This window comes from Trachemys scripta, chromosome 8 (genome assembly GCF_013100865.1).
Source record: "Trachemys scripta elegans isolate TJP31775 chromosome 8, CAS_Tse_1.0, whole genome shotgun sequence".
NCBI classification, from domain to species: Eukaryota; Metazoa; Chordata; order Testudines; family Emydidae; genus Trachemys; species Trachemys scripta.
In genome coordinates, this window is record NC_048305.1 from 53,642,919 (window position 1) to 53,669,984 (window position 27,066).

Genomic DNA, 27,066 nt, shown 5'->3' on the forward strand with positions numbered 1-27,066 from the left:
CACGGGCTGGTCGCACCCTAGTGGGAGGCCATTACAATGATAGGTGTGATTTTAGTGGAGAGTGAGGAGGAAATGTGTCCCCATCCACCCACCTGTCAGGTCATGATGTGGGGACAAACAGTGTCTGTGTCCCCAAGTCTGGTCAGCTGCAGCGGGCTGGAGGGGAGGTGACAGAGAGGGCCGGGTGCCAACGCTTGCACTGCCTATGATGGTGTATAGCTAGAATCCAGGCTCTGTGGGGAGGAAGTGTTTTTACCCCAGCTTGGAGATGGCACTCTGGAACTGGTGGAGGAGGAAAGGGGAGAGGCACAACATTTCAGCCTGGGTTTGGCACTGTGAATCCCTGTCTGTACCGAGCGAAGAGCGCCAAGAGCGTGCTACCGTCGTGTGGGGCAGGGGAGGATGACCTGAGATCCCCTGAGGTGACTGGCTCAGGCAGACGCTGTCAGCTGTCAGAGTCTCTGCTGCTTTTCAGTTGGGGGAGGCCTTCTGAGGGGTTCTAGGTGATGGAGTGGGGAAATGGCTTCCCAATCTAGACTCAGTGTGTGAAAGGAGCTGGCTGGCCTTGGTCCTAGGTATTCACCCACTTTCTCAGCTCACTGGCACCATTGTCAGTCCCTGTGTAGGAGAGCTCAGCCCTGAAATAATGGGTGATTGAGGTATATTATCAGAAACAGCAGGGCTGGAAGAGCAGAGGGTCCTGAAGGTCACGATGGAGATGTATTTATACAGCAGTTTTGAGGGGGCTGGCCCTGGAATAGCAAGGAGATGCTGCAAGTCAGCCTTGAGGGGCGCCAGCAGAACAGTGCGACAGGGCCAGGACTGGAGAAGCAGAGGCTGCTCTGTGGGTCAGGCTGGCAGAGCTGTGTGGGTGAAGTTTACACGGCACTTGTCTGCTCCATGCCTGGCCTGAGCCAGCATTATCAGCTGCACATCCGGAAGAGCAATAAATGAGTCAAACTGCCACCTTTCTCCCTCCTCTCAGACAGTTCTTGTCATCAGTCAGTTCCTTTTGGGATAACGAGGAGAGGAGCAGTGTGTCTGTGCCCGTTCCCTCCTTTGGCACAAGTCCTGGCTCCATGTTCCAGTCCAGAGGAGGAAGGTTGTGTCAGAGGAACGCTAGAAGTCCCAAGCCAAATTGAGACTGCTGCTTTCTTGCCACACTAGAGCAGAGAGCACAGAACTGCAGGAGAGGTGGGGAAGAGAAGAGAGGTTCCTGGTTCCTGTGCATGGGATGACCCATTTTAGGGGAAGGCTGGGGCTGTGCCCGTTCTGCCCCTCGGAGGGCAGCATTTGCAATGTGTAAGGAGACTGAGAACCTCCCCTGGTTTGCTTATAATGGAGCAGATTGCAGCTGCCTTCTCTAGTATGCCAAGGCATGGCCTGCTGAGACATTCTGTCTCAGGGTACGATTCTCCATCCTTTATTTGGATCAAGATGAAACATTGCTTGATAGGACTGGTAGTGTCTGTGGCTGTACTCCAGCTCATAGGCTCATAGACTTTCAGACCAGAAGGGACCATCGTGATCATCTAGTCTGACCTCCTGCAGCTAAATTGGTGCCATTCTCTCCATCCCAGCCAGTGGCCCATGCCTGGCGTGGGCTTCCAGCCGCATTAGTTCTATTCCAGGAGACACAGACATGAGCGATATTCATTTGTTTGTTATTCGTCTTGTGCTTCAGTAAGGCAATGCAATAGCCAAGGCCTCATGTATTGTGGGGTGAGGCCCCCTAAATTCTCTGGCACAGCCTCCAGCCCACGGCCTGCAGTATTCGTCCCTTTTGCACCCCAGCCCAGCTCAGCAGACAGCCTGCTGCGAAGAGCCAGCCCAGCTAATGAGTCAGTTTAGCTCCCCTCCCTTCCCTTGGGACATGGCTGGAGGGAGCGGCTTGGGGAGAAGCACTGGAGCAGAAGCAGAGGAACTGGGACTCTGGAAGAGTTTGCATGCAACCCCCCCCAAGTGCCCAGCTCCTGATGTTTATGTAAAGATTTGGGATAAAGACTCTTCCTCCGCCAGAGCCGGGATTCTGGCCTTATGCCATGGTGTGCAGTGTCAGAGCACGCTCGGCATGCAGATCTTTGAGCATTGACTGTCCAGGAAGCTCATAAGCCAGCAGCAGCTCAGTACCATGTAACTTGTTCTGTGCTGGGCACTCAGTGCTTTCCATGCAGGCCAGTTCTAACGCTCACAGCTCCAGTTCCCTTCTCAACCTCGCCACCACCTGGCCCAGCTCTGAGCCCAGCCCCGCAGCCCCACTGCAGGTGACTGCTGCACATTCCCTGGGGAAACAAGGGCAGCTGAGCCGGTTTAGAGCAGCTTCCCTCCCACACCTCAGTTCTCCTTCTCAGGCCTGCTGTGGTGCCGCTCTGCAGATATCCCGGCTCCCCAGACTCCTGCCCATATCCATCAGGGCAGCGTGGGGAGCAGAGCTGTCTGAGCATGGCACGGCTCCTCAGCCTAATCCAGCCTAGTGGTGAGAGGTCCAAACAACACCTCTCCAAGGTGCTACAAGTGGCTCCTCCCTGGTTGGATCAGTGCAGGTCTAGATATGCTCTTGGCTCAGGACGGGAAGATGCCAAGCCAGTTTCTCCCTCTCTGGCTCCTGCTCTGCCCTTTAAAGTGCCGTACAAGGGGGCCTGTGCTGGTGTGCTGCACCTGACAAGGACAGGACAGCACAGGCAGGATGGAGGCCGGGGGGAGAGGCTCCCGTCCAGTGCTGGGTACCAAATGGCAACTTCAGTGAATTACATGGGGTGGGAGGGTGGCATAGTCAGTTCTATGGCACTTGGGCAACATGCAGGATTCTGCAGAAGGCTCCGTGGCTGTGGAATCCCGGGGCACTCAGGGTCCTGGTTATAGACCCTGGGGGATGAAGTAACCGGAGCCCTTCATGGTCACACAGAGGTGGAATACAGTGTAACGTTGTTGTTTTTTCCCTTTCAGACCAATGATGCCTTAGGAGCCACCTGGAACTGGCTGTACTTCATCCCCCTCATCATCATCGGCTCCTTCTTTGTTCTTAACCTTGTCCTGGGAGTGCTTTCCGGGTAAGCAAGCTGTGTTCCCCTTCTTTTGGGTCCATTAGCCCCTGTTAACCCTGCTTTGTCCTGATCCAATCACTGGTTGCTCTTGGATTAGCACTGGGGTATTTGGGAGCTTGCTCGTGCTCAACCCTCCTTCAGCGACTCCTCCTGGGAAGGCTTGGTCTGCAATAGTGTTTCTAGTGGAGTCCCAAAGCGATCTGTTCTTGTCCATAAGCTACTTAACATTTGTATCATTGACCTGGAAGAAAACATAAAATCATCATTGATCAAGTTTGCAGATGACACAAAAACTGGGGGATTGGTAGATAATGAAGGGGACAGACTGATCTGGATTGCTCAGTAAATTGGCACAAGCAAAGAATGTGTTTTGTTAACATGGCTAAATGTAAATGTAGACATCTAGACACGAAGTATGCAGGCCACATTAGGGGATGCAGGACTCTCTCCTGGGAAGCAGAGACCCTGAAAAAGATGTGGGGGTTGCGGTGAATAATCCGCTGAACATGAGCTCCCAGTGCGGCACTGTGGCCGAAAGGGCTCAAGTGATCCTGGGATGCGTTAACAGGAGAAGCTGGGGTAGATAGACTCAAGGAGCTCAGTGTATTTAACTTAGCAAAGAGAACATTAAGGAATAACTTGATGACAGTCTCTAAGTACCTTCACGGGGAATAAATATTTCATAATGGGCTCTTTAAACGAGGAGAGAAAGGTCTAACACAATCCAATGGCTGGAAGTAGAAGCTAGACAAATGCAGACTGGAAATAAGGTGTACATTTTTAACAGTGAGAGGAATTAACCACTGGAACAATTTCCCCAGGGTCACAGTGAATTCTCCATCAGTGACAATTGTTAAATCACAATGGGATGTTTTTCTGAAGGATACACTCTAGGAATTATTTTGGGGAAGCTCTACCCCCTGTGCTGTACAGGAGGTCAGGCTAGATGATCACAATGGTCCCTTCTGGTCTTGGAATCTATGAATAGCTGTGAACTCGCTCATAGCTGCATCGTTCCCTCCATGGCTGCCTGCTCAGAAGTGCAGCCACTAGTGGAGTAAGGAAGGCCCCCTTGATGCAGCTGTATCAGCAAGACTAATGTATCTCACGCCTCCTGGTCCCTCCCAACTCATCGATGTGATTGCACCACTGCTGCTGCTGGTCAGTCCTCTTTTGGTCTGGGCAGGATGTTTGGTATTATGATATGTGTCTCTGGAGCTTCAAATGCCACTTGAAGTTATCGATCGCGCACAGTTCCCTTGACATGGCCCCAGTCTCACCAGATGTTTACTTTTCCAAAGAAGAAAACACTAGGTTTAGAGTTGGCTTTGTCTCGCCCTTTTGGACATTCTCTACTGGGCTTAGTGCACAACACAGACTTCTGCCCTCCACACCACCTTCCCTACTAATCCTCAACACACCAGCTCTACACATCTCAGCAGCTTCCCCGGGGGAGGAGGGTGCCACAGGTTGGACACACAGTCGGTCATTTGCCTAGCAGGCGGGCTGCTGGGCCCTGTCACTCATTCCAGCCTCTGGTATGATGTGAAAGCTCAGCCCATTTCCAGCCTTCCTGAATCTCCCAAGCTGTGCTAAGCAAGAGACAGACAATGTAACGGGCTCTGGTGCCATACAGCCAGCTGCTACTGTCTCATTGTGGTGTTTGGAGGTTCACCCAGACCAGGAAGGGGTTCTGTCACCACCTGCCCTGTAATCTTGGGGTGACTTAATGTTGTGCTTCTGTGGCTGAAAGCGCTAACACCAGCAGCCTGCCCACAAGCACAAGGTCTCATCCTGGCTTCCACCAGCCCAGTTACTCCTGGCGGGGTGACCCCAATGGCCATTTCAGTGCCGAGTCTCCCCAAATCTGTCCTCCCCAAGTTCTTAACTACCTGACACTCAGACCTTTCCCCTCTGGTTTGCTCCCCCCCCAAAGGTGTGAAACCAGCCCCCCAGTTATCAGTTGCTTTGGCTCCCACACTCCACACAGTTTGCACACTGAGACCTGCTTGGGATAAAAATAAACACAAGATTTATTTACTAGAAAAACCACAGATTCAGAACTGAAATAGTAGGGGAGAGCAAACACATACCGGTTACACAGAAAAGAAACATAAAAGATGCAACCTCAGACTTCACACTTCTGTATTAGATAAAATCCCTTTGCTAATACAAGTTATCTATTACCATTGAACAATTTCCCAGCGTACCCACCAGGCTTTCATGGATAGCTTCCCGCCTACAGGCTGTGCCTCAAGTTCTGAATGCCTTTTACTTCCAACCCCATCCATATTTAAGGGATTTGCAGGTTTATATTCAAAGTGGGGAAATCCTCAGGTGTCTCAATGTCTTTCCACTAACTTCAGTGGCCCAGCATTGTCTTTTCCTGGATTGTTCAATGGATCATTATTCATTACTTGTCTGGTGTTGTGTAAATACCTGGTTTGGAGGGTACCTCGCCTTCTCTGATTGCTCACTGCCCTGCTGTGAGGTGGAGCCGAAGTTTATGAACTCAGTTCTCTATATATACATGAATTCATAACCATGCCCTGCACGTGTCTCATAATGATCATTAAGTTCAGATACAAGCTTTAATAAAAGACCTTACTCGATACATTTTTATAAAACAATACCATTGGCTCCAACCAGTTGACTCAGCTGCTTATTCTTTGGGGTTCAACTCCCCTGTTCTCCACTTGGGGTCTCTGGACCTGCATTGTCACTCGCGTCTCGCTGTTATGATTTATGCAGTGCCACATGATGCTTTGTGTTTGGGGGTGAAGATATGTTGAGTCATCGAGATGGGACACTTTATTGGTACCACAGGATCATCATGGAGGGCAATTGCTCCAAGTAGCCAGCCAGAGCACTTATAGTTCCATCACTACTAGCACTACACACGTACTTTGCTCTCTCTATTCTTGTCTGGCTCCTCAACCCCACCTAGACAGGGACAGTCAGCACAATCTGAATGGAAAACACAGTCTAGGGGGTCTTTCAAGGGCTGGTCTGAGCCAGCCATGGTGCTGGGATCTCTTTTAAAGCCAGGAATGGCATCTCCTTTGGCTGGAGAGCTAAGAACGCTGTAGTGACAGATGCCTCATGAGCTTCTGGAGGAGCCCGTGAAGCTGCAGTGGCCAGGGACAACTGGTGTGCAGATAAATCCTGAACTGCAAAGTGGCGTTGGCAGCAAGAGGCTGAACTGGAGTGTTTCCTTCTCTTGCGGGCTTTTACCTGGGTGGTTCTGGCTGAGCAGCTGAGCCATCTCACTGTGGGGCAGAGCAATGACGGCAGGAAGGGCTGGCTGTTCTCTCCTCGGTGTGAAGTTTGTATTTTAATGTAGCCTGCCATTTGATGCCAAAAGCCGTCAGGGAAAATTGTCTGGATCGTTGTGTTCCTGGGGGCAGCTGACGGGAGGGGAGCGAGTGTGTGATGTATAGTTTGGGTGTCAGGTGGGGGGGTGTTTGAGGTGTAGGGTGTGGGCACACACAGAGAGTGTTGGTAGGCGGGGCATAGAGGGATAGACCTGTAGCGTGTGCTACTGGCTGGTTAGCTATGGAGCTTGTGGATCAGGATATAGGGCATGGGCGTGGCTATGACATGTGTATGGCTGTGTCTACAATTGGAGCTAGGGGTGTGATTCCTAAATAGACATACTCGTGCTAGCTCTCCTAGAGCTAACATGCTAAACAGAGCAGTGCAGCTTGGGCAGGGGTGAGCAGCAGCTCAGGCTAGCCATGCTGAGGGGGCACCCAAGGTGGCTAGTCCATGTTACCTCTTGCTACTGCCTGTGCTACCGTGGCTACATTTCTATCTTCAGCATGCTAGCTTGATGGGACCTAGAGTGAGTCTGTCTATGTGAGCTGGAAATCACACCCCCAGATCCAAGTGAAGCCATTGCCTGCATGTGAGAGAGTAAAGTGAGTATAGGATGTGGCTATGTGTGTTTGCTCTTTGTGTGTGGGAGTGGAGGGGGTGACTGAGCTGTGTGTGAGTGGGGGATGTGGCTAGGAGTGTGGGGTGTGGCTGAGCTGAGTGTGAGGGGTGGATGTGCTGTGAGTGGGTGCGGGGTGTGGCTGTGGGTGCAGGGTGTGGCTGTGGGTGCAGGGTGTGGCTGTGAGTGCAGGGTGTGGCTGTGGGTGCAGGTTGTGGCTGATCTGAGTGTGAGTGCGAGGTGTACATGTGCTGTGTGTGAGCGAAGACTGTGGCTGTGAGTGCTGGGTATGGCTGAGCTCTGTGTGAGTGCAGGGTATGGCTGTGAGTGGGGTGTGGATGCTTTGTGTGTGAGTGCAGAGTGTGACTGTGCGTGCAGGCTGTAGCTGAGCTGTGTGTGAGTGCAGGGTGTGGCTGAGCTCTCTGTGAGTACAGGGTGCGGCTCTGAGTGCAGGGTATGGCTGAGCTGTGAGTGCAGGGTCGGGTGCGTGTGGACAGTAGCGTTGTAACCGTTTTACTTGTCTCCGAGGACATGAGAGTTTAATGAAACCCATTAGCTGGGGATTGAAGAGAAGCAGAGCTTCTTGTCTCCATGGTGATGAACCATGGATGCACCAGCATGTCCTGAAATACTGTCAGAGGCTTAGAGCATGAGATGAGCAAGAAGAGAACAATTTCAGCAAGACAATCTCCTCCTTAATCCTCGTTTTCCATCATTCCGGAGGTCTGCACAGAAGGACTGAACTGGGGCTGTCCAAGGACAGCCATGTGGGGGGCAGAAAATGTATCCCACAAGCTGACTTTCCATTAGTAAAGCCCGGGGAGCTCAGTGCAGGAGTGTGGGCTTCGTAGCTCAGTGTGCTGCTCTGCATTGTGACACGTGGCGTCATGCTGGTAGGACAATAATGACTTGACACTCCAAATGCCTGGGAATAAATGGATGCAGCCTTTCTGGTTTCTGGGGTGGCTCAGTGCTTGGAAGGGCCCTTTTCTATCGTTAGTCACCTAACACATCCAGGCAGCTGGAGAAGGAATGAGTTATGACAAGGACACCACAGAAACAGCAGTGTCTTTTGTGACATGCATAATGATCATTGTCCTATACTATTTAATGTCGCCTCTGAACACCATCGAGACACCATGAACTACTAGGATAATGACTTGGATAGTAAATAGGGGGTAATGGAGGGAGTATAATAGCTGTAATGTCAGATAAGTGTTCCTCAGGTGTCATCCACTGGCTGATTATGTCAAACCCAGATGTTTATTCCTCTTCGATATTAATGTCAGACAATCAACTCAGTATCCCAGCTTAGTGCTAGTGGGAGCAGTGGTAGAGATGCTATTTTTCATATGAAACATTCCCATCTCACTGTAGAGCTCCTTAAGTAAGAGTTGGGATATTGATCCTAGAATCCAGGTTGGCATTATGCCTAATTCATTTCTTCTCAAGTTTCAATCCATGATGGTTCTCTTCTTCATTTCCCGTTCTAAGTGGTTCTGTAGAGTTTGTGAGTACCGCTGAATTGTTGTTGGATACCACCCCACAGGCAGCACTAGATGGAGTATTTCCCAGCACTAGATGGAGTAATTCCTGTTTGTGAAGTTGGTAAAATGCTCTGGGATGTTTCAAGGTTCAGGATCGAAAATTGGAACTGTCCTTTCTGCTCTTCTCTCAGATTAGCTTACAGAGCTGGGCGAAAGTTTTCAGTTCAATAGTAAATTCGCTGAATAATGCAGTTTCGGGGCATTTGAGACTATTGGCGAATTTGTGTAAAATTTGTCATATAGTTTCAGCTGAATAAAACAGAGGGGAAAAAATTCTTAAAAGTCTAAATGATCCATTTAAACATTTTGTTTTGAAATGAACTGTTTTGTTTCAAAACACCATTTTGAAAGGAAGTTCAAACAGTTAAGTTTGACCAAAACTAAACTTTTTCACTTTTTTGTTTTGGAGAGAAAAACCAAAATATTCAGTTTCAGTTTGAAGCAAACCAGATATTTTTGTTTTTTTGATGTCTTGGTTTGGTCACCGAACTAAATAACCAGTTATTCCCTCAGCTCTCGCTGATGTCGGAAGTGGTCCCACTTTCTGCTTGTTCCTGGTGGTCTGTAAAGTAATTCCATATGTGGGTGATCTTCTCTATGTGGAAAAGTAATCCCTCACAACAGTAGGCTCTGTGGGGTGTAAATCTGCTGTCTGTGGTGGCAAGGAAGAGGTACGCTCTCTTTGCCTCCTTCATGGCAACGATGGAGGTTTCTAGGAAAGTTGGTCCGAATTTGTCTGTATCAGACTTCATTTTTTCGTCTCTCACGCTTAAGCTTTCTTCCTCACGTCTTTTTCTGTCATAGATCGTTCAAGAACGGTGGCAATCTGTGTGCGCAACGGGATGGATGGGAGTGCTTTATAGCAGCCATCAGAGATAGTGGTTGTATTGCTTCATTGACTCTTCTCTGTGGCCTCTTGGCAGGGAAGAGTTTTCCATAATTAAGTTCTGGAATCTGGCTAAGTCCAAGAGTTTTTTGGGGGGCAGACCATAGTGGGGGTTGGGTGGGTTTCTCACTATCTTGCAATAAGGGAGAGTTATTTCCTCCTAGAGGAGGAAGTGGTGCTACTGGAACTGGGTGGTTCTTGCATGACTAATGTTCATGTCCAGCATTAGGATTCAGGTCAGAGTGTGTCCAGGTATCTGTTGGTTCAGAGTATGCCTATGAGAAACGTAGTGTGGAAGGTTAGGATAAGAGGCTTGGGCTAACCTGTCAGAAGCATCATCTACACTGACGTTAAAATCTTTCAAGGCAGTGAGTTTTGTGCACTTAATCACCATGTGGGTTTGTGGAGGTCTATAGATTTCCTAGGTTAGTCTAATCTCAGGAGTCACAGATTAAGTAGATGCATTCAAAGGATTTTGTTTTTAGTGAACTTTTCGTGCATTTGAGCCCAGAAGAGAGGCAAATGGCTATTCTGCTTCCATATTTGCCCTCCTTTGCTCTGGGTGTGTGATGACTAGAGTACCCTAGGTAGATGAGACAATGTGAGCTCACCTGGTCCAGCAGTGTCAGCCAGCCAAGAGCCTGTGATACAGACCAGGTCGGGTGACCCATCAGCAGTAAGACTGTGGTTGGCAAAGGGTCTGCTGATCACAGATCTTTCTTTGCTCTGTGTGAGGCTGAGATCTTGGTGTTTGTCTGTTCTGGGCCTGTGTAAGGTAACTGGTTGCTGATTGCATTGGATTGGAGATAGCTGTCTAGTGATCTTCCCAGGCACCAGCTGGCATTTCCACTGTTTATTTATTCTTATGAGGATTTGTATTGGGACGGGATGCAAGTGGGTGGCTGGTCTAATTGGCAGTGGTGATGATCTAGTGGTGTGCCAGATACCTAGGGAACAGCAAGCCTGTTCAGTTCCCAGGAGGACGGAGATAGGTGAAGATTTGGGCTTTTGCAAGATGCCCAGGCAACAGACCGAGAGTGTGACATTCCTGCACACGTTGCCATTGCAGTGCTGCAGGAGGGGGTGAAGCTTCACTCCAGAGCAGCAGAAAGTCAGATGGCTGTGGGGAGGAGGGGCATACTGTGCATCGCTGTGACTTGAGCCAAGGAAGAGAGCACCTCCACTACCTGTACAGGCCTAGTGTGACAGGGAATCTGGGCTGTTCCCTTAATATCAACTACTGGAGCATTAACAGGGGCCCAGTGGAGACTTTTATAGAAAAAAATGTAGAAAACTCTTAATCTGGGATGCACAGTCAGATGAAGTCTGATTGTCATGAAAATGCGCATGCGTTAGGCTTTGGTTAGAACACATGTTGTTTGACTTCTTTAGCCTTTATTACATTTATAATATGTCATTTGTTCCTAGGGTTTCTGTTGTGTTAGGGAAGTATTTGGGACATACTCCAGAAGCCAAAAACCTCGCTTTAAACTCCCAAGTGTCATAGTTAGACTAGTATCAGGAGGTAGCCGTGTTATTCTGTATCTACAAAAACAACAAGGAGTCTGGTGGCACCTTAAAGACTAACATTTATTTGGGCATAAGCTTTCGTGGGTAAAAACCTCACTTCTTCAGATGCATAGAGTGAAAGTTACAGATGCAGGCATTATATACTGACACATGGAGAGAAGGGAGTTACTTTGCAAGTGGAGAACCAGTGTTGACAGGGCCAATTCAATCAGGGTGGATGTAGTCCACTCCCAATAATAGATGAGGAGGTGTCAATTCCAGGAGAGGAAAAACTGCTTCTGTAATGAGCCAGCCACTCACAGTCCCTATTCAAGCCCAGATTAATAGTGTTAAATTTGCAAATGAATTTTAGTTCTGCTGTTTCTCTTTGAAGTCTGTTTCTGAAGTTTTTTTGTTCAATAATAGTGACTTTTAAATCTGTAATAGAATGACCAGGGAGATTGAAGTGTTCACTTACTTATAGTTAGACTGCGTAAACCTAGGGAGTCTGTCACGTCTGGACTCTTGCACAGGTCTAGGTTTATTAGCAGTCAGATAGCTTGGGACATTGAGGTGCTATGGTGATGAAATGCCTAGACATAAAATAAAATATTTCCATCAAGCTATTGCAGTGCTTTGTGGAATAGCGTCTGAGACAATCGGAATGAGTGTCAGTCTGAACGCGTCTGAGCTCTGGGGAAGTAGAGTCAGGGACAAAGAAGGAAGCCACATCTCCTTCCCCGACTGATTTTAGGCCAGCTTTACAAGCAAAGATTCTGAAAGCCACTGGGGAAGCCATGACATGGAATGTGAACCGGGACATTTTCCCTTGTGACTCATGGAACCCAAACGGGTTGTTTCTAACAGAGCCCCGCAATGCTTTCCTCTGAAATCACATACTCTCAGCATCCCAAAAACATGCACTGATCTGGTCTGGGCTCAGGAAATCATCATCTGATGCCAACAAACCTGCCAACTAATACCCTGTCTCTAACCGCTCCTTCCCTGGGTATGATCCATCAGAAAATGATGGCTGGCTAGCTCCAGCAGTACAAACACCTCTTCTGAGATCCAAGAGCCCTTCCAATCTCGCTTCAGACATGGGTTTGGCACGAAGACAAAACTTGTAATGCTGATGGGCACTCTCCAGGGGCCAAACTTTCACACTTAGCTCTATTATGCTATTGGCAGCATTTGACGTATTCAATCATGAGCTGTCACTAACCTGTTGGACCTCACCAGTGGTAGATGGAGTCAAATTAAGCTGCTTAAGTTACACTAGATCCTTCCTCTCAGATAGCAACTCCTTTCTGAGAGCTGTCATGGGCCCAGTTCCTCAGGTCTCAGTCCTATCACCTGTCTTATTACACACGTGTGTGACTGCTGTGTGAAATCGTGAGATGATATGGAATACAGTGTCGCCAAAGTGCTCCCAACACTCTGCTGCTCTACCTCTCCTCTAGGTTGTGCAGTGCTGTCTCACTGCTCTTCCAGTGTCAGAAGGTGTTAGCAATCTTGTGCGTCCTCAGGAGAAGATGATGCCGGTGGGAAGTGGGATGCATTTGAAGGAACCAATGAAAATTGTGACCTCACCCTCTTTTGAGGGTGGTGCCATCCTGTAAAGGTGGTGCACAACCTAATGGCTACCCAGATAGCGTGTAGATTGGAAACAGCTTCTTTCACCTTTAGCTGGCCAAGAGGCTCCGTCCTAACCTCTTAGGGTATGTCTTCACTGCAATTAGTTGGACTGGCTTAGCATGAGGGGAGTGTCCTCCCTGCAAGCGCTTCCTGTGTAACGGTGTCCACAATAGTGCTGTACTAGCCCATGTGCTGGCATGGATTGCTGGTGGCATATTACGTGGTTCTTAGTGGTGTATTACACTTGGCCACTCTATGATTGCCTTTGCAAGGTGTGCCTGCTCTCTCCCGTAACGTGAGCTGCTGTCTGTAGCACTGACATGGGAACAATACTTTGGGTAAATAACCTTCAAGTAGACTTACTCATTATGAATGCCGACAGTTCTGAAGGCGAAAGCCAACAGCATTTGGCAGCAAGAGCTTTTACTTAGGGATGTCAAACAATTAAAAAAATAATCTCATGATTAATCATGAGATTTTTTTTTAATCGTGATTAATCACAGTTTTAATCACACTGTTAAACAATAAAACACCATTTATTTAAATTAAACATTGGATGTTTTCTACATTTTCACATATATTTATTTCAATTACAACACAGAATACAAAGTGTACAGTGCTCACTTTATATTATTATTTTTATTATAAATATGTGCACTATAAAAAAATAAACAAAAGAAATTGTATTTTTCAGTTTACCTCATACAGGTACTGTAATGAAATCTCTTTATCATGAAAATGCAATTTACAAATGTAGAATTATTATATTTTTATATAATCACTCAAAAATAAAACAATGTAAAATTTTAGAGCTTGCAAGTCCATTTAGTCCTACTTCTTGTTCAGCCAATCGCTAAGACAAACAAGTTTGTTTACATTTACGGGAGATAATACTGTCCACTTCTTATGTACAATGTCACCTGAAAGTGAGACCACTGTGGCACTGTGGTAGCTGGCATTGCAAGGTATTTACATGCCAGATATGCTAAACGTTTGTATGCCCCTTTCATGCTTCAACCTCCATTCCAGAGGACATGCTTCCATGCTGATGACGGGTTCTGTTCGATAACAATCCAAAGCAGTGCAGGCTGACGCACATTCATTTTCATCATCTTAGTCAGATGTCACCAGCAGAAGGTTGATTTTCTTTTTTGGTGGCTAGGGTTTTGTAGTTTCTGCATTCGAGTGTTGCTCTTTTAAGACTTCTGACAGCATGTTCCACACCTCGTCCCTCTCAGATTTTGGGAGGCACTTCAGATTCTTGAATCTTGGGTTGAATGCTGTAGCTATCTTTAGAAATCTCACTTTGGTACCTTCTTTGCATTTTGTCAAATCTGCAGCGAAAGTGTTCTTAAATTGAACATGTGCTGGGTTGTCATCCGAGACTGCCATAACACGAAATATATGGCAGAATGTGGGTAAAACCACAGACCAGGAGACATACAATTCTCCCTCAAGGAGTTCAGTCACAAATGTAATTAACACATTATTTTTTTAACAAGTGTCATCAGCATGGAGGCATGTCCTCTGGAATGGTGGCCAAAGCATGAAGGGGCATACTAATGTTTAGCATGTCTGGCATGTAAATACCTTGCAATGCCAGCTACAAAAGTGCAAATGTAAATCTACATTTACGATGAAGAGATCGCACTACAGTACTTGTATGAGGTGAATTGAAAAATACTATTTCTTTTATTTATCTTTTTTACAGTGCAAATATTTGTAATCAGAAATATTAATATAAAGTGAGCACAGTATATGTTGTATTCTGTGTTGTAATTGAAATCAATATATGTGAAAATGTAGAAAAACATCCAAAAATATTTATAATAAATTTCAATTGGTATTCTATTATTGAACAGTGCGATTAAAACTGCTACTACTTGTGATTAATTTTTTTAATCAAGTTAATTTGTTTTGAGTTAATTGTTTGAGTTAACTGTGATTAATTGATAGCCCTACTTTTAATGAAGATTGTCATTAAGGAATCCAGTCTGCACACCACAACGTAGCGCACCTGATGGACTCTCTGTTTCTTTCCTGTTCACTAAACATAAAGGTGTCATTTGGGGGCATTTCCCCAAGTGAAGGGCTTTACTGATCTCACACCCCAGCTTATGGCCAACTGGTAGCACAGGAAAAGGATTTCTTGGATGGCACCTCTACCGAAATGCTGTGGAATCACAGCAGAAATGGAGCTGGCAAACATGGGGTTAAAAAGCAATGGATAAAAAGGGAGATGTTAGACAAGAAAGCACAGCCCGGGTGGAATTGTGGGAGAGCACTGGCAGGCTAAGCGCACCCGCGCATGATTAGCCAGTGTTCTCACTGCAGAGTATTGGGGGTTGCCAGGCCAGGCTGAAGCAAAACCCAACCTCAAGCCTGTACCTTCAGCTGCACCTGGTAAATCAGGCTTAATGCCAGGTTAGAGCTTTTACTGTGTGGACGGCAGAAGGGTTTGGGGCAAGACTCAGGCTAACAAGGTGCAGGCTAACTCTCTGGTGAAGACATACCCCCAGATACGGAGTTAGCCACAGTGATTAGGGTTTTTCACACTAGGAGACTGGATTACTTACCTGACAAAGAAGAGATGGTTTCTATCATTTAGAGATGGTGCAACACACAACTGCGCAAGCTGCTAAGCAGAACAACTCAGCAGGAGAATGTTACTCTAATACTCTACTCTCTGCTAATCCAATCCTGGGGTACAGTTCAAGGTCTTGCTCATTTTCTTTCAAGTCCTACATAGGCTAGCTAACTCAAAGGCTGCCCCTCTCCCTCACTTCATCAGGGCAGCTGCTTTCATTAAGGACACAATGGGTGATAGAGCTGAGATTTGAATGTGCACAAGCTGGAGAAATGGCATTGGACCAGGTAATTTACTGCCACCAGAAATCCGACTGAGCCCAACTCTTATAGCCTCTAGGTTATATTGCTCATCTCTTTCAGCAGTCAGCCCTCAGTTGTTAAACAGTGGCATGTACACACTTGGACTGAGGTAGAGATGGACATAGGAGACGGAAGTGTTGAGAGTCTCTGGGTTAGGCTAAAAGGGGTAAAAAACAAGGGAGATGTCATGCTAGGAGTCTACTACAGGCCACCTAACCAGGTGGAAGAGGTGGATGAGGCTTTTTTTAAGCAACTAACAAAATCATCCAAAGCCCAAGATTTGGTGGTGATGGAGGACTTCAACTATCCGGATATATGTTGGGAAAATAACACAGCGGGGCACAGACTATCCAACAAATTCTTGGACTGCATTGCAGACAATTTTTTATTTCAGAAAGTTGAAAAAGCTACTAGGGGGTGAAGTTGTGGATGTGGTATACCTAGACTTTAGTAAGGCATTTGATACGGTCTCGCATGATATTCTTATCGATAAACTAGGCAAATACAATTTAGATGGGGCTACTATAAGGTGGGTGCATAACTGGCTGGATAACCGTACTCAGAGAGTTGTTATTAATGGTTCCCAATCCTGCTGGAAAGGCATAACGAGTGGGGTACCTCAGGAGTCTGTTTTGGGACCAGCTCTGGTCAATATCTTCATCAACGACTTAGATATTGGCATAGAAAGTACGCTTATTAAGTCTGCGGATGATACCAAACTGGGAGGGATTGCAACTGCTTTGGAGGACAGGGTCATAATTCAAAATGATCTGGACAAATTGGAGAAATGGTCTGAGTTAAACAGGATGAAGTTTAACAAAGACAAATGCAAAGTGCTCCACTTAGGAAGAAAAAATCAGTTTCACACATACAGAATGGGAAGAGACTGTTTAGGAAGGAGTACGGCAGAAAGAGATCTAGGGGTTATAGTGGACCGCAAGCTAAATATGAGTCAACAGTGTGATGCTGTTGCAAAAAAAGCAAACATGATTCTGGGATGTATTAACAGGTGTGTTGTGAGCAAGACACGAGAAGTCATTCTTCCGCTCTACTCTGCTCTGGTTAGGCCTCAGCTGGAGTATTGTGTCCAGTTCTGAGCACCGCATTTTAAAAAAGATGTGGAGAAATTGGAAAGGGTCCAGAGAAGAGCAACAAGAATGATTAAAGGTCTTGAGAACATGACCTATGAAGGAAGGCTGAAAGAATTGGGTTTGTTTAGTTTGGAAAAGAGAAGACTGAGAGGGGACATGATAGCAGTTTTCAGGTATTTAAAAGGGTGTCATAAGGAGGAGGGAGAAAACTTGTTCACCTTAGCCTCTAAGGATAGAACAAGAAGCAATGGGTTTAAACTGCAGCAAGGGAGGTCTAGCTTGGACATTAGGAAAAAGTTCCTAACTGTCAGGGTGGTTAAACACTGGAATAAATTGCCTAGGGAGGTTGTGGAATCTCCATCTCTGGAGATATTTAAGAGTAGGTTAGATAAATGTCTATCAGGGATGGTCTAGACAGTATTTGGTCCTGCCATGCGGGCAGGGGACTGGACTCGATGACCTCTCGAGGTCCCTTCCAGTCCTAGAATCTATGAATCTATGACCTCTGGGGTGTAAACAGCCTAGATCCATTTGCTCCTAAGTGGCTTCAAAATATGTGGAAGAGAAAGAAAATTAGTCCCTTCTTAAGATTCTTGACTTTCTTTAAATACTAAGGCGAGTGGTGTCTTGGAAATGTGCATAGTAATGCTAATAATAGCAGATAAAGTGTCTCCTTTTGTACTGCTAAGATCTGGAGTTCAAATCCTGTTGAAGTTTTACTTCTATTAAAATTCCTATTCACTTTTTCTCCATCCATGCAATTACAGATCAATTAATTCTCATCTCAAACAATCAAAAATTAAAAAAAGAAATCACCTTTCTTCCAGAACATTTCCCTGGCATAAAATCCCAGGCAGCGTGACGATTCAGCCATATAAAGTTGTGATATCCACCAAAACTGTCCCACTAGGAAAGATTTAGTCATTTAAATAGTCAGGTTAAACAAGACCTAACTTAGACTCATTTGATGTCCCCTTTCCCATGATTCAGAATTTGCTTTGGGTTTAGGAACCCTCTGAATGAAAGTAGGTTAACTCAAATTGTGTATTGTTTAACCAGATCATAGAAACATCTAATCCTTTTCTAAGGGTAATATGGTTATTACTGTCCAGCTTTTCCAGTGTGGTGTAATTATTGTACACCCACTGCTGGTTAATTATGGCCCTAAAGTCACTGGGGGATCTGCTGGTGGTGTAGAGTGTTATAACGTCTGTGCCACCTCATTTGCTGTTGGTGATGTGTGCGGGGGAGTGGTGTGGCTAGGAAGAAGGGGGTGTGTCTGTGCTGTTACTACATTCTACTGATCTCCTGCGATGATGTTGGCCCCTTGGGGTTGTTGGCCAATGTAACGGGACTGGCCTGGCACAGAGCAAGCTGATGTTGCTGTTGCACCCCACTGGAGCTATGCTTTGTGTTCCTCACCTGTAGCCGAGGCTCTGATCCTATGTCTTTATAGGGCAGGTCTGTAATTTTCTAATTATGCTCTTTTTTATGTGAAAAGTTTCGGATCAGATTAATTCTTGCTGCTTTTCTACAAATCAAAACTAACAAAAATCTGATCACCAGAATGGCCAAATTGGGTCAGGCCAATGGCCTGTCTAGCCCAGTATCCTGTCTTCCGGCAGTGGCTGGTGCCAGATGCTTCAGAAGAAATGAACAGAACAGGGCAGTTGTGAGTGACCCATGTCATCCAATCCCAGCTTCTGGCAGTCAGAGGCTAGGGACACCCAGCATGGGGTTACATCCGTGGTCATCTTGGCTGATAACCATTCATGTCCCTATCCTCCATGAATTTATCTAATTCTTTTTTGAACCCAGTTATACTTTTGACCTTCACCGCATTCCCTGGCAACGAGTTCCACAGATTGACAGGGTGTTGTGTGAAGAAATACTTCCTTTTGTTTTAAACCTGTTGCCTATTCATTTCATTGGATGACCCTTGGTTCTTGTGTTATGTGAAGGGGTAAATAAGAGTTCCCTATTCACTTTCTCTGCACCATTCATGATTGTATAGACCTCTAACAGATCCACCATCTTTTCTAAACTGAACAGTCCTGGTCTTTTTAATCTCCCCTCATATGGAAGGTGCTTCATACTCCTAATCATTTTTGTTGCCCTTCTCTGTACCTTTTCCCGTTCTAATACATCTTTTTTCATATGAGATTACCAGAACTGCACGCAGTATTCAAGGTGTGGATCAAAAGCAATGTAGCAAATTCCCCATCCATTTGGGTCCTGCACTGATAGTGCCATCAGTGCTTTATTTAATACCTAAATACAAGTTATCTCCCTGCAAGCCAGACCCTGGAGAGGTTCTTATTCCTGTGGTCTAAGAGTTGCTTTGGTTAAATCCTAGGTGTGTGAAAAGATGCCAAACTAATCAGCTTGTCCTTAAGAACAAAATAGATTAGAATAGGGAGAAGAAAGGAAACATGAGCCATGCTTTGAGTGAATAATTTCCAGGATCCATAGTGTTTCCAGGCCCAAAAGGGTGGTGGTGTCCATGTTCTTTCCTGCTATTCCCCTCCTGCAGAAAAACTCCTTGTCTTCCCATGCCAAGCAGGGCTCCCAGTCTCCCCATATGGTTTGCAGTACAGTTCCCGATTACTTCCATTCCCCTAAGTACAACACATGGCCCTGTCACTGCCTGCATTACCTCTGACCATCCACCTATTGACCATTTCCTTTCCTTTACCCACAATCTTGGACTTCCAGCTCAATACTGTCTGGAGCAATAACTTCAGTTTATAGAGGTGTGATGGGAAATAGAGTTCTGCCTGAATGAAGAGGGAGACAGGATTTGCAGGTCTGAAGTGGCTGAGCTGGGAAGTAGGAGCCAAGAACAGCAAAAAAAGTTAACCACTAGGGCCAGAAAAGTCCCATCCAACTGCCATGCACCAAATGAGAGAGTAATTTAAATCCCCTTCTAATTGCCTGCAGTCATTCTGGTGATGTTAAATCTAATTTTCTCCATTTTTAAGTCTTTTCTGAAACATCCCCCCCCCCCCCCACCCACACACACTACTAAGCCTTTGAAAGAAACGACTAATGTTATAATTAAAGGATCAATTTGGCAACGTTTCTTTGTCTTAAGATCTTCTTTCTTTCAGGTTGGGTTACTGGAGTGTTCTCAGTCTCCGGAGAGCATTCTTCAGCTTCTTCAAGAAGCTTCTGAGCCATCTCTGAAATCTTTTCACTTCGTCTAATTTAAAAAAAAAAATATTTCCAGCCAATTTTGGAGGCCTAACAAATGATGAAGAAGATTAAGTTTTAGCAATTAATAATAAAGCCGTTAAAGGAGCGAGCGCACATTTTTGACAGAGGCTGGGGTTTGGGCTGGCTGTGTGCAAAACCTGGGCCGGCGGTGTTCCAGCTGGATTGGGAGGATGAAAAAGAAATGCTTGCGAGATAATAGTTCACTGGGAAAGTGAGTGGGTGGTTTGTGGCGGGGGAGAATTGTCTGTAGAAGATGGAAAGGTTATGTGGGGAGAGATCATGAGAGATGTTAAGAGGCAGAAAAACACAACCGAGGAATATCTTATTGGACTGATTCAAGGCACCTAGCACTGTGTTTTCTTCTCCTTTAAACAGTATAATTTCTGGAGAAGCAGCTTTGATGAAGCCCACAAGGGTGTGTGTGTATGTGTGTTTGGGGAGGGGTGATGGTGAGTAGAGGGGAGGGAAAATAAACCTTGAAAATTCCAGTTGCCATGACAACTTAATGAGTTGTGAAAGTGGCCTCTTTTTAACTACTTTTGAATAGGAAAGGCAGGGGGAAGGGGGTAGAGAAACACTTGCATCTGAAGAGTTCTTCCCACTTGTCTCAGAACATCCACAGTAAATAGCCACTCTCCAGGTTATTTCAACTGACCTCTCAAGGTGCATGTTGGATTTACCGAAGCAAGAAGCTGATCTGCTCTATAATATCCTAAGTAGTGGGCAAAACGCACCTGGATAATTCTGTTCTATTCTAGCAAGGCTCTTATACCATCACCATGGTATCTGAATGCCTTCCATAATTCAAGCAAAGGAATCTTTGAGATGGTCATCTATATTCAGTAGACAGGTGGGCATCCATATTCAATAAGCTGCTGAATGCACTTCTGTAGCACCTTTCAGCTGAGGGTCTCCGAGCCTGTTACAAACAAGGAGGGTCACAATAACTTTGCGAGGTTGGGATGTGTTATTCCCACTTTACCGGAAATAATAAGTCTTCTTACAGCTGAGTGGAAAAATCCACAGCAAATAATTGAGTTGATAGTTTCCCTCTTTTATTTCTGTTCATGAATTATTCACCAACGGATCTTGTCTTTCAAACATGTTCGTTACTGAGAATTCCTTGTGAATCTCTTCGACAGATAATCCTTGCTTTGCTGATTGTTTATGAAAAACTTGTTGGAAATGTTCACAATTTGTGTTGTGGAGATTAGTTACGTAAAATTCTGCGGCATTGGCCTGATGTTGAGACTTGACTAGTGGTTTTGGGTGTCTCAGCCAGGGCCAGATTAACCTTTTGTGGGCCCAGTGCCAAACATATTTGTGGGGCCCCATAGTACCTGGGCTTAAAAATCAGGCCCAAGCCCGTCTCAAACCCAAATCGGCATTTTTCAGTGGAAAAATATTGGGGTTGGACAATTTTTCCCAGCCCCCCTGTGTTAACCTACCCTCCTAAGTGCTTCGGAGCCCTAGGGGAAAATGAATTCTGCATTGTTTGAAATACGCTGGCTCTGTGTCTCTGCAAACATGTGCTGTCACAGGCTCCGTCAGGGGAATGGTTCAAACCCACCTGTGCCTGTGTCATTAATACAATTGCAGCCTCCTGGTTCGAAGCCTCAAGATCCAGCCAGAAAGTGGCTGGGCTGGATGGTTCCACCTGGGTCGCCCAATGAGTGTGCAGGAGAGGGACCACAATGGATGCTGCTTGCTCTGCAGCTGTGGCCCCAGCCAAGCCACATTTGTAACACACGAGGCAACAGCGATTCAGGACCATGCAGGTGGAGGGAGCAGAGGGACTGGTCACTCTGTCTTGGAGCAGGGTGGATATTTCATTGTGAATCAGGGATAGGGCGAGACAAAGATCTTTGCGCAGAGATGGGCCAGCCAGTTCTGGAGAGTGTGTGTCTGGGCCCTGCTCGAGGGAATCAGACCTGCACTGTACGTATGACTGACTGAATTAATGAATCCCCGCGTTAGGGTCATGGATCAGCCACACCGGTATCATTGCTCCTTCTCTTCACATGTTTTTTTTTCTGTGATTTAGAAGCACGCTTGGGCACTCACATCTCTTGGGAGGCAGTGCAATCTGGTCATAACAGACGGGAGAGACTCAGAGTTAGGATTCCTGGGTTCTCTCACCATCCCTGGGAGGGGAGTGGGCTCTAGTGGTTACAGTAGGGGGGGCTGGGAGTCCCCTCCATTGACCATTGCCAGCTGAACATCTCTCCCCCAAGTCTGCTCAGCTCCCCATCCTACTGCTCAGAAACCCCATTGCCCCATCCCCTGCTTTCCAGGGTGATGGATCTGCAAAGCGAGGGACTACATCTCCTTTCAGCCCCTCCCCACTGTACATCCCCCTTCCCCTGCCCAGGTAAGAGGAAAGGTCCTGAGCCAGGGAGTGGCTGGGCTCTACCAGGGGGCGGGAGCCCCGGGAAGCATGGGCAGAGCCGCACGTGGAACAGGTTGCACCTGTCAGACATCACAGCTGGTGCTGCTCTCTTTGCGGTTTGTAGGGGAGCAGCAGCGGCTGGGCAGGGAGCAAGAGCAAGGGGGCCCAAGGAGAGCCACTAACGGAGCCTGGCTGGGAAACCCGCAAGTGCTTCTTTGCAGGACTAGAGCCTGGATAGGGCAGGGCATCCCCAGGCACTAGGCCTTGTGACCTTGGGGGCAGAGAGGAGCCCTCAGCCGGCCAGCTGAGAGGAGCGAGCAGTGGGTGTGGGGAGGGCCAGGGGGTGGAGAAGAGCCGGCGGGTGGGGGCAAGGGGTGGAGAGAAGCTCTGGGTCAGCTGACCAAGAGGAGTGAGTGAGGGAGGAGGAGGGGGAGGGAGGGCCAGAGGGTGGAGAGGAGCTGGCGGCTCGGGGAGCAGCACAAATTCGAGCGGGCCGAGCTGGGGCCCCTTTTGAGTGTGAGCCTGGCACTAGGGCACCACTGGCGCCATTATAAACCCAGTACTGGTCTCAGCGTTCAACTTGAGACTGCTTAAATGGCCCGATTTTAAGAGATTGGGTGTTCAGTACTTCAGAAAATCAGACCCCTCTAAGGCGACTCAAGATGAGCACCCAAAATTGAGGCACTAAGATTACTGGTCACTTTTTAAAATGTAGACCATTGTGAGTGTTCTGTGCAGGGCCGGCTCTAGGATTTTTGCCACCCCAAGCAAAAACAATTTTGGCCGCCCTCCTGTTTTTTTCTTACCCCATCCCCGGCCCCGCCTCAACTCCGCCCCTTCCCCAAATCCCCAGCCCTGCCTCCTCCCCCCAGGCTCTCAAGCCTAGGAGGGAGGGAGGGAGGGGGAGAAGCGGCGCGCGCGCCACAGCCACTCAGAGTCTCCCCCTCCCTCCCAGGCTCTCAAACCTGGGAGGGAGGGGGAGCAGCGGCGTGTGAATCAGCTGTTTCACGCGCTGCGGCCGCTCGGGATCTCCCCCTCCCTCCCAGGCTCTCAAACCTGGGAGGGAGGGGGAGCAGCGGTGTGCGAATCAGCTGTTTCGCGCGCCGCGGCTGCTTGGGATCTCTCCCTCCCTCCCGGGTTTGAGAGCCTGGGAGGGAGGGGGAACAGCGGCACGCAAATCAGCTGTTTTGCACGCCGTGGCACGCGAGTGGCAGCAGCGGAGATGAGCTAGGGCGGCCGGGGCACATTTTTAGGGGCGGCAGGGGCGGCATTCTGGCGCCGGCCATGCCGCCCCTAAAAATGTGCCGCCTCAAGCACCAGCTTGTTTTCCTGGTGCCTAGAGCCGGCCCTGGTTCTGTGACAGGCTGACATATAACCAAAAGCATGGATTGTGAATTTGTCGCTCAAATGTAGAATTCAAAATTCACTGTAGGTGACTAATGAAGTATTCAATTTGAGCACTCGAATGTTCCCAGGAAGCGAACATGAATGGGTGGTGAATGCAGTTGAATCAAAATTTGCTTTCATAATTACATGAATATTCATGGGCAATTTTCCCCACTAGTTTTCAGCTTTAATACTTATACTGTGCTTTTCAACTGAGGATCTCTAAGCACCTGAAAAAGTTGGGTCCAATTGTTCTCAGTTTGAAGATGGGGAAATTGAAGGAGATCACGTGATTTTCCCCAAGGTTGGAAGACACTGGAAGAGCTCAGAATAGAGCCCACAGTTTCTGAAGTCAATGGCACTACATTGGCTTATACTGGTGAGGATCTGTAAAGACACCATGATCTTTGATGGCAGCAAGATGCACATGACGTTCCCTGCTCTGTATCTCCTTCACATCAAACTTAAATAGCACCATTTGCTAGCGTCCCCTGTGTTTGAGGGAACTCAGCTCCTGGGGGAAGGACAGCTATCTTAAGCTAAACCCAGGCAAGATAGAGAAATGCAGATGGGAAGAGGGAGACATTTACAAGACCTTGACAATACCATATCATCACCCATAGGGTTCCACTCCCCATCGTATACCATACAAAGCCTAGGAGTTTTCTTAGACTCCTGACTGATATTAGATACCCAAATTGCAGCAGCTCTTGAAACTGCCACCTTCTACCTGCAGTTGGCAAGAAGATTATGACCTATCTTGACAGATCAAGACATGAGCCATGCATTTGTGACCTACAGGCTCGATTATTGCAACACACTGTACCTGGAAATGAAAGTAGACATCTGAAAAGCTCTAGCGGTTGCAACATCTGCAGCAGTTTGCCTCATGACCTGGGTAGGACAACATGAATACATCAGTCTGGTGCGCCTGTCACTGCTCTGGCTCCCCATCAAATATCAGCAAAAGGAAGAACAGGAGTACTTGTGGCACCTTAGAGACTAACAAATTTATTAGAGCATAAGCTTTCGTGGACTACAGCCCACTTCTTTGGATGCACGGCTGCTACTCTGAAACCATCAAATATCAGGTTGTTAAAATTCCTGAATTTAACCTTCAAAGCGGTCAATGGGCTGGACCTGTGAGATTTCAAACAGCATCTCTCATGACAGCAGCACTCCTCAGGGACAGTGCAACTCCCCATACTAAGAGGGGGACCAAGAGAGACAGTCTTTGTTGGCTGGCCTAAAGCAATGGAACTTCCTCTAATAAGAGCTGAGTGGCCTCCATGTCATTGCCTTTGTAACCCACACTACAATGGAGTGGTTCTTTGTCCCCCTCTAGTGGCTGCTCTGCAAAAGTAGTTTGAGTTTGCTACAGCTGTAGCTCAAGTGGGAGAGGGCCATGTTTTTACCACAGAAGTCTTGGTTTAAACCTACAGTCAGCCCAAGCTTGGTCAGTTATGCGTTCAGGACAAAATTTAAGACCCATCTCTTTGCCATAGCTTTCCCACAATAATAACCCGAGTTTGGGGTTCAGATGCCACAGTGATAACTGAAGTATAAATACATAACTAGACAAATATATTGGAAAGAATAGAGTAGCAGAAAAGCATTTGCCATCTTTCTGTAAGAGCTCACCTGACATCAAGGGACACAGATGGAACGTGGGAGCAGGACTTAGACCAGGGGCGGGCAAACTTTTTGGCCTGAGGGCCGCAGCAGGTTTCGGAAATTGTATGGAGGGCCAGTTAGGGGAGGGGGATGTGGCCCAGCCCCCCCCCCCCCTCCTGCCCCCCCCTTGGGCCTCTTGCCCCATTCACCCCCCCCGTTCCCTGACGCCCCCTCCCCCGGGACCCCTGCCCCATCCACACACGGTCTCTCCCTGTCCCCTGACCGCCCCTGGACCCCCGCTCCTGACTGCCGTCCGCCGCCCCATCCAACCCGTTCGCTCATTCCTGATGGCCCCCCTAGGCCCATGCCCCATCCAACCACCCCTTCTTCCTGTCCCCTGACTGCCCCCAGAATCCCTGCCCCCTGCTGCCCCATCAGCCCCCCCCCTTCCTGACTGCCTCCCCGAGACCCCTACCCCTATTCAACCCCCTGTCCCCCCCCAACCACCCTGACCCTATCCACACCCCTGCCCCCTGACAACCACCCCGAACTCCCCTGCCCTCTATTCAACCCCTCCGCTCCGTGCCCCTTTACCGTGTTGCCTGGAGCACCAGTGGCTGGCAGCACTACAGCCACGCCGCCTGGCTGGATCCGGGCCACGCCGCAGCCACCGCCACCATGCAGCTCAGAGCACCGGGTCAGGCCAGGCTCTGCAGCTACGCTGCCCCAGGAACTCACAGCCCTGCCATCCAGAGCATTGCGCCAGCGGCGGAGCGAGCGAGCTGAGGCTGTGGGGAAGGGAGAGCGGGGGAGGGGCCAGGGGCTAGCCTCCTGGGCCAGGAGCTCAGGGGCCGAGCAGGATGGTCCCGTGGGCTGGATGTGGCCCGCGGGCCGTAGTTTGCCCACCTCTGACTTAGACTGCAAAAATGCCAGTCCACTTTTACCATGGCAGATGTGAACCCTCCATAAACTAGATTCCAAAGATCTGACTTGAAAACTCCCTGTGCACATCTCAGCTTTAGCTTCCAAACCGCTTTATGGAAGGGTGAAGTGAGTCCAAAGAACTGGCCTGGCTGGGATTCAGAGAGGTTTTATTTGTTTTGTCAGTGGTGCATTTGGTGCTGCTGAAAGGTGTTGTGTCAGTGGCCTTGGATATGGAAGCTCTTGGTTCACAGCATGGATAGCGTTACCAGTGCTCATTGATCTACAAGTGTGCACCATCCCTGAAAAGGAGGGAAGCACCTGTAGGATCCCAGAGGATTTCAATCTCCATGCAACCCTTGGCTTCTTCGGTGCATCTACCAAAAAGGGAGCTAATTGTTGTGGTGAGATTTTTTTTTTAAAAATATGAAGACACTTCTCCCACTGATCCCTCTATGCTCTTCACGCACAGACCTGGGGACCCTGATTTACCAAAAGAATCCCTCTCTCTCCTGTACAGCGTATGTGCTTGTAGGGAAGGGGAAACACTCCCCGTTGCTGACAGTCAGGGTGTCTAGTGAGGTCTGTCTCCTGGAAGCAGATATTACCTAAGAGATTCTCAGAGCAGATGAAAGGAATGCCAAGGTTGTACTGGAGAGCAGCAAGGAGCCAGGAGAATTCACAGTGAAGGGAGGAATTGTACCATCTGTGCTCCGAATGCCCAGACAAACTGGGCATGCTGTTATGATGGTGCCCGCCTGTGTAGGGCAGATGGCATGCTTCTCCCTAGTCCCTGCTTAACAGAGTTCCTGTGCTCCCTGTCACAACCCTCAGTGTTTCTCCCAGTCATTAGTGAATGCCGTCAGTTTTACAGAACACAATCCTGAGGTGCTGATGGGTCGCCCTCAGCCCCGGTGCGTAAGTGGACGTCATTCCGCTGACATCAGTGGGCTTTCACCTCCTTAAGCCAGTGCTAAGTTTGACCGGCTGTCCTTCACCCAC

The 27,066-nt window shown here is 47.8% G+C and overlaps 1 protein-coding gene across 1 annotated transcript in view; it reads left to right on the top strand.

The window, feature by feature from the left end:
• Positions 1-27,066, top strand: part of CACNA1E (calcium voltage-gated channel subunit alpha1 E) — a 210,016-nt gene that overhangs the window by 92,621 nt on the left and 90,329 nt on the right. The window contains exon 5 of the mRNA XM_034779013.1: positions 2,947-3,050. Within this exon, the coding sequence (XP_034634904.1) occupies positions 2,947-3,050 (104 nt within the window). The remainder of the gene's footprint in view (positions 1-2,946; positions 3,051-27,066) is intronic.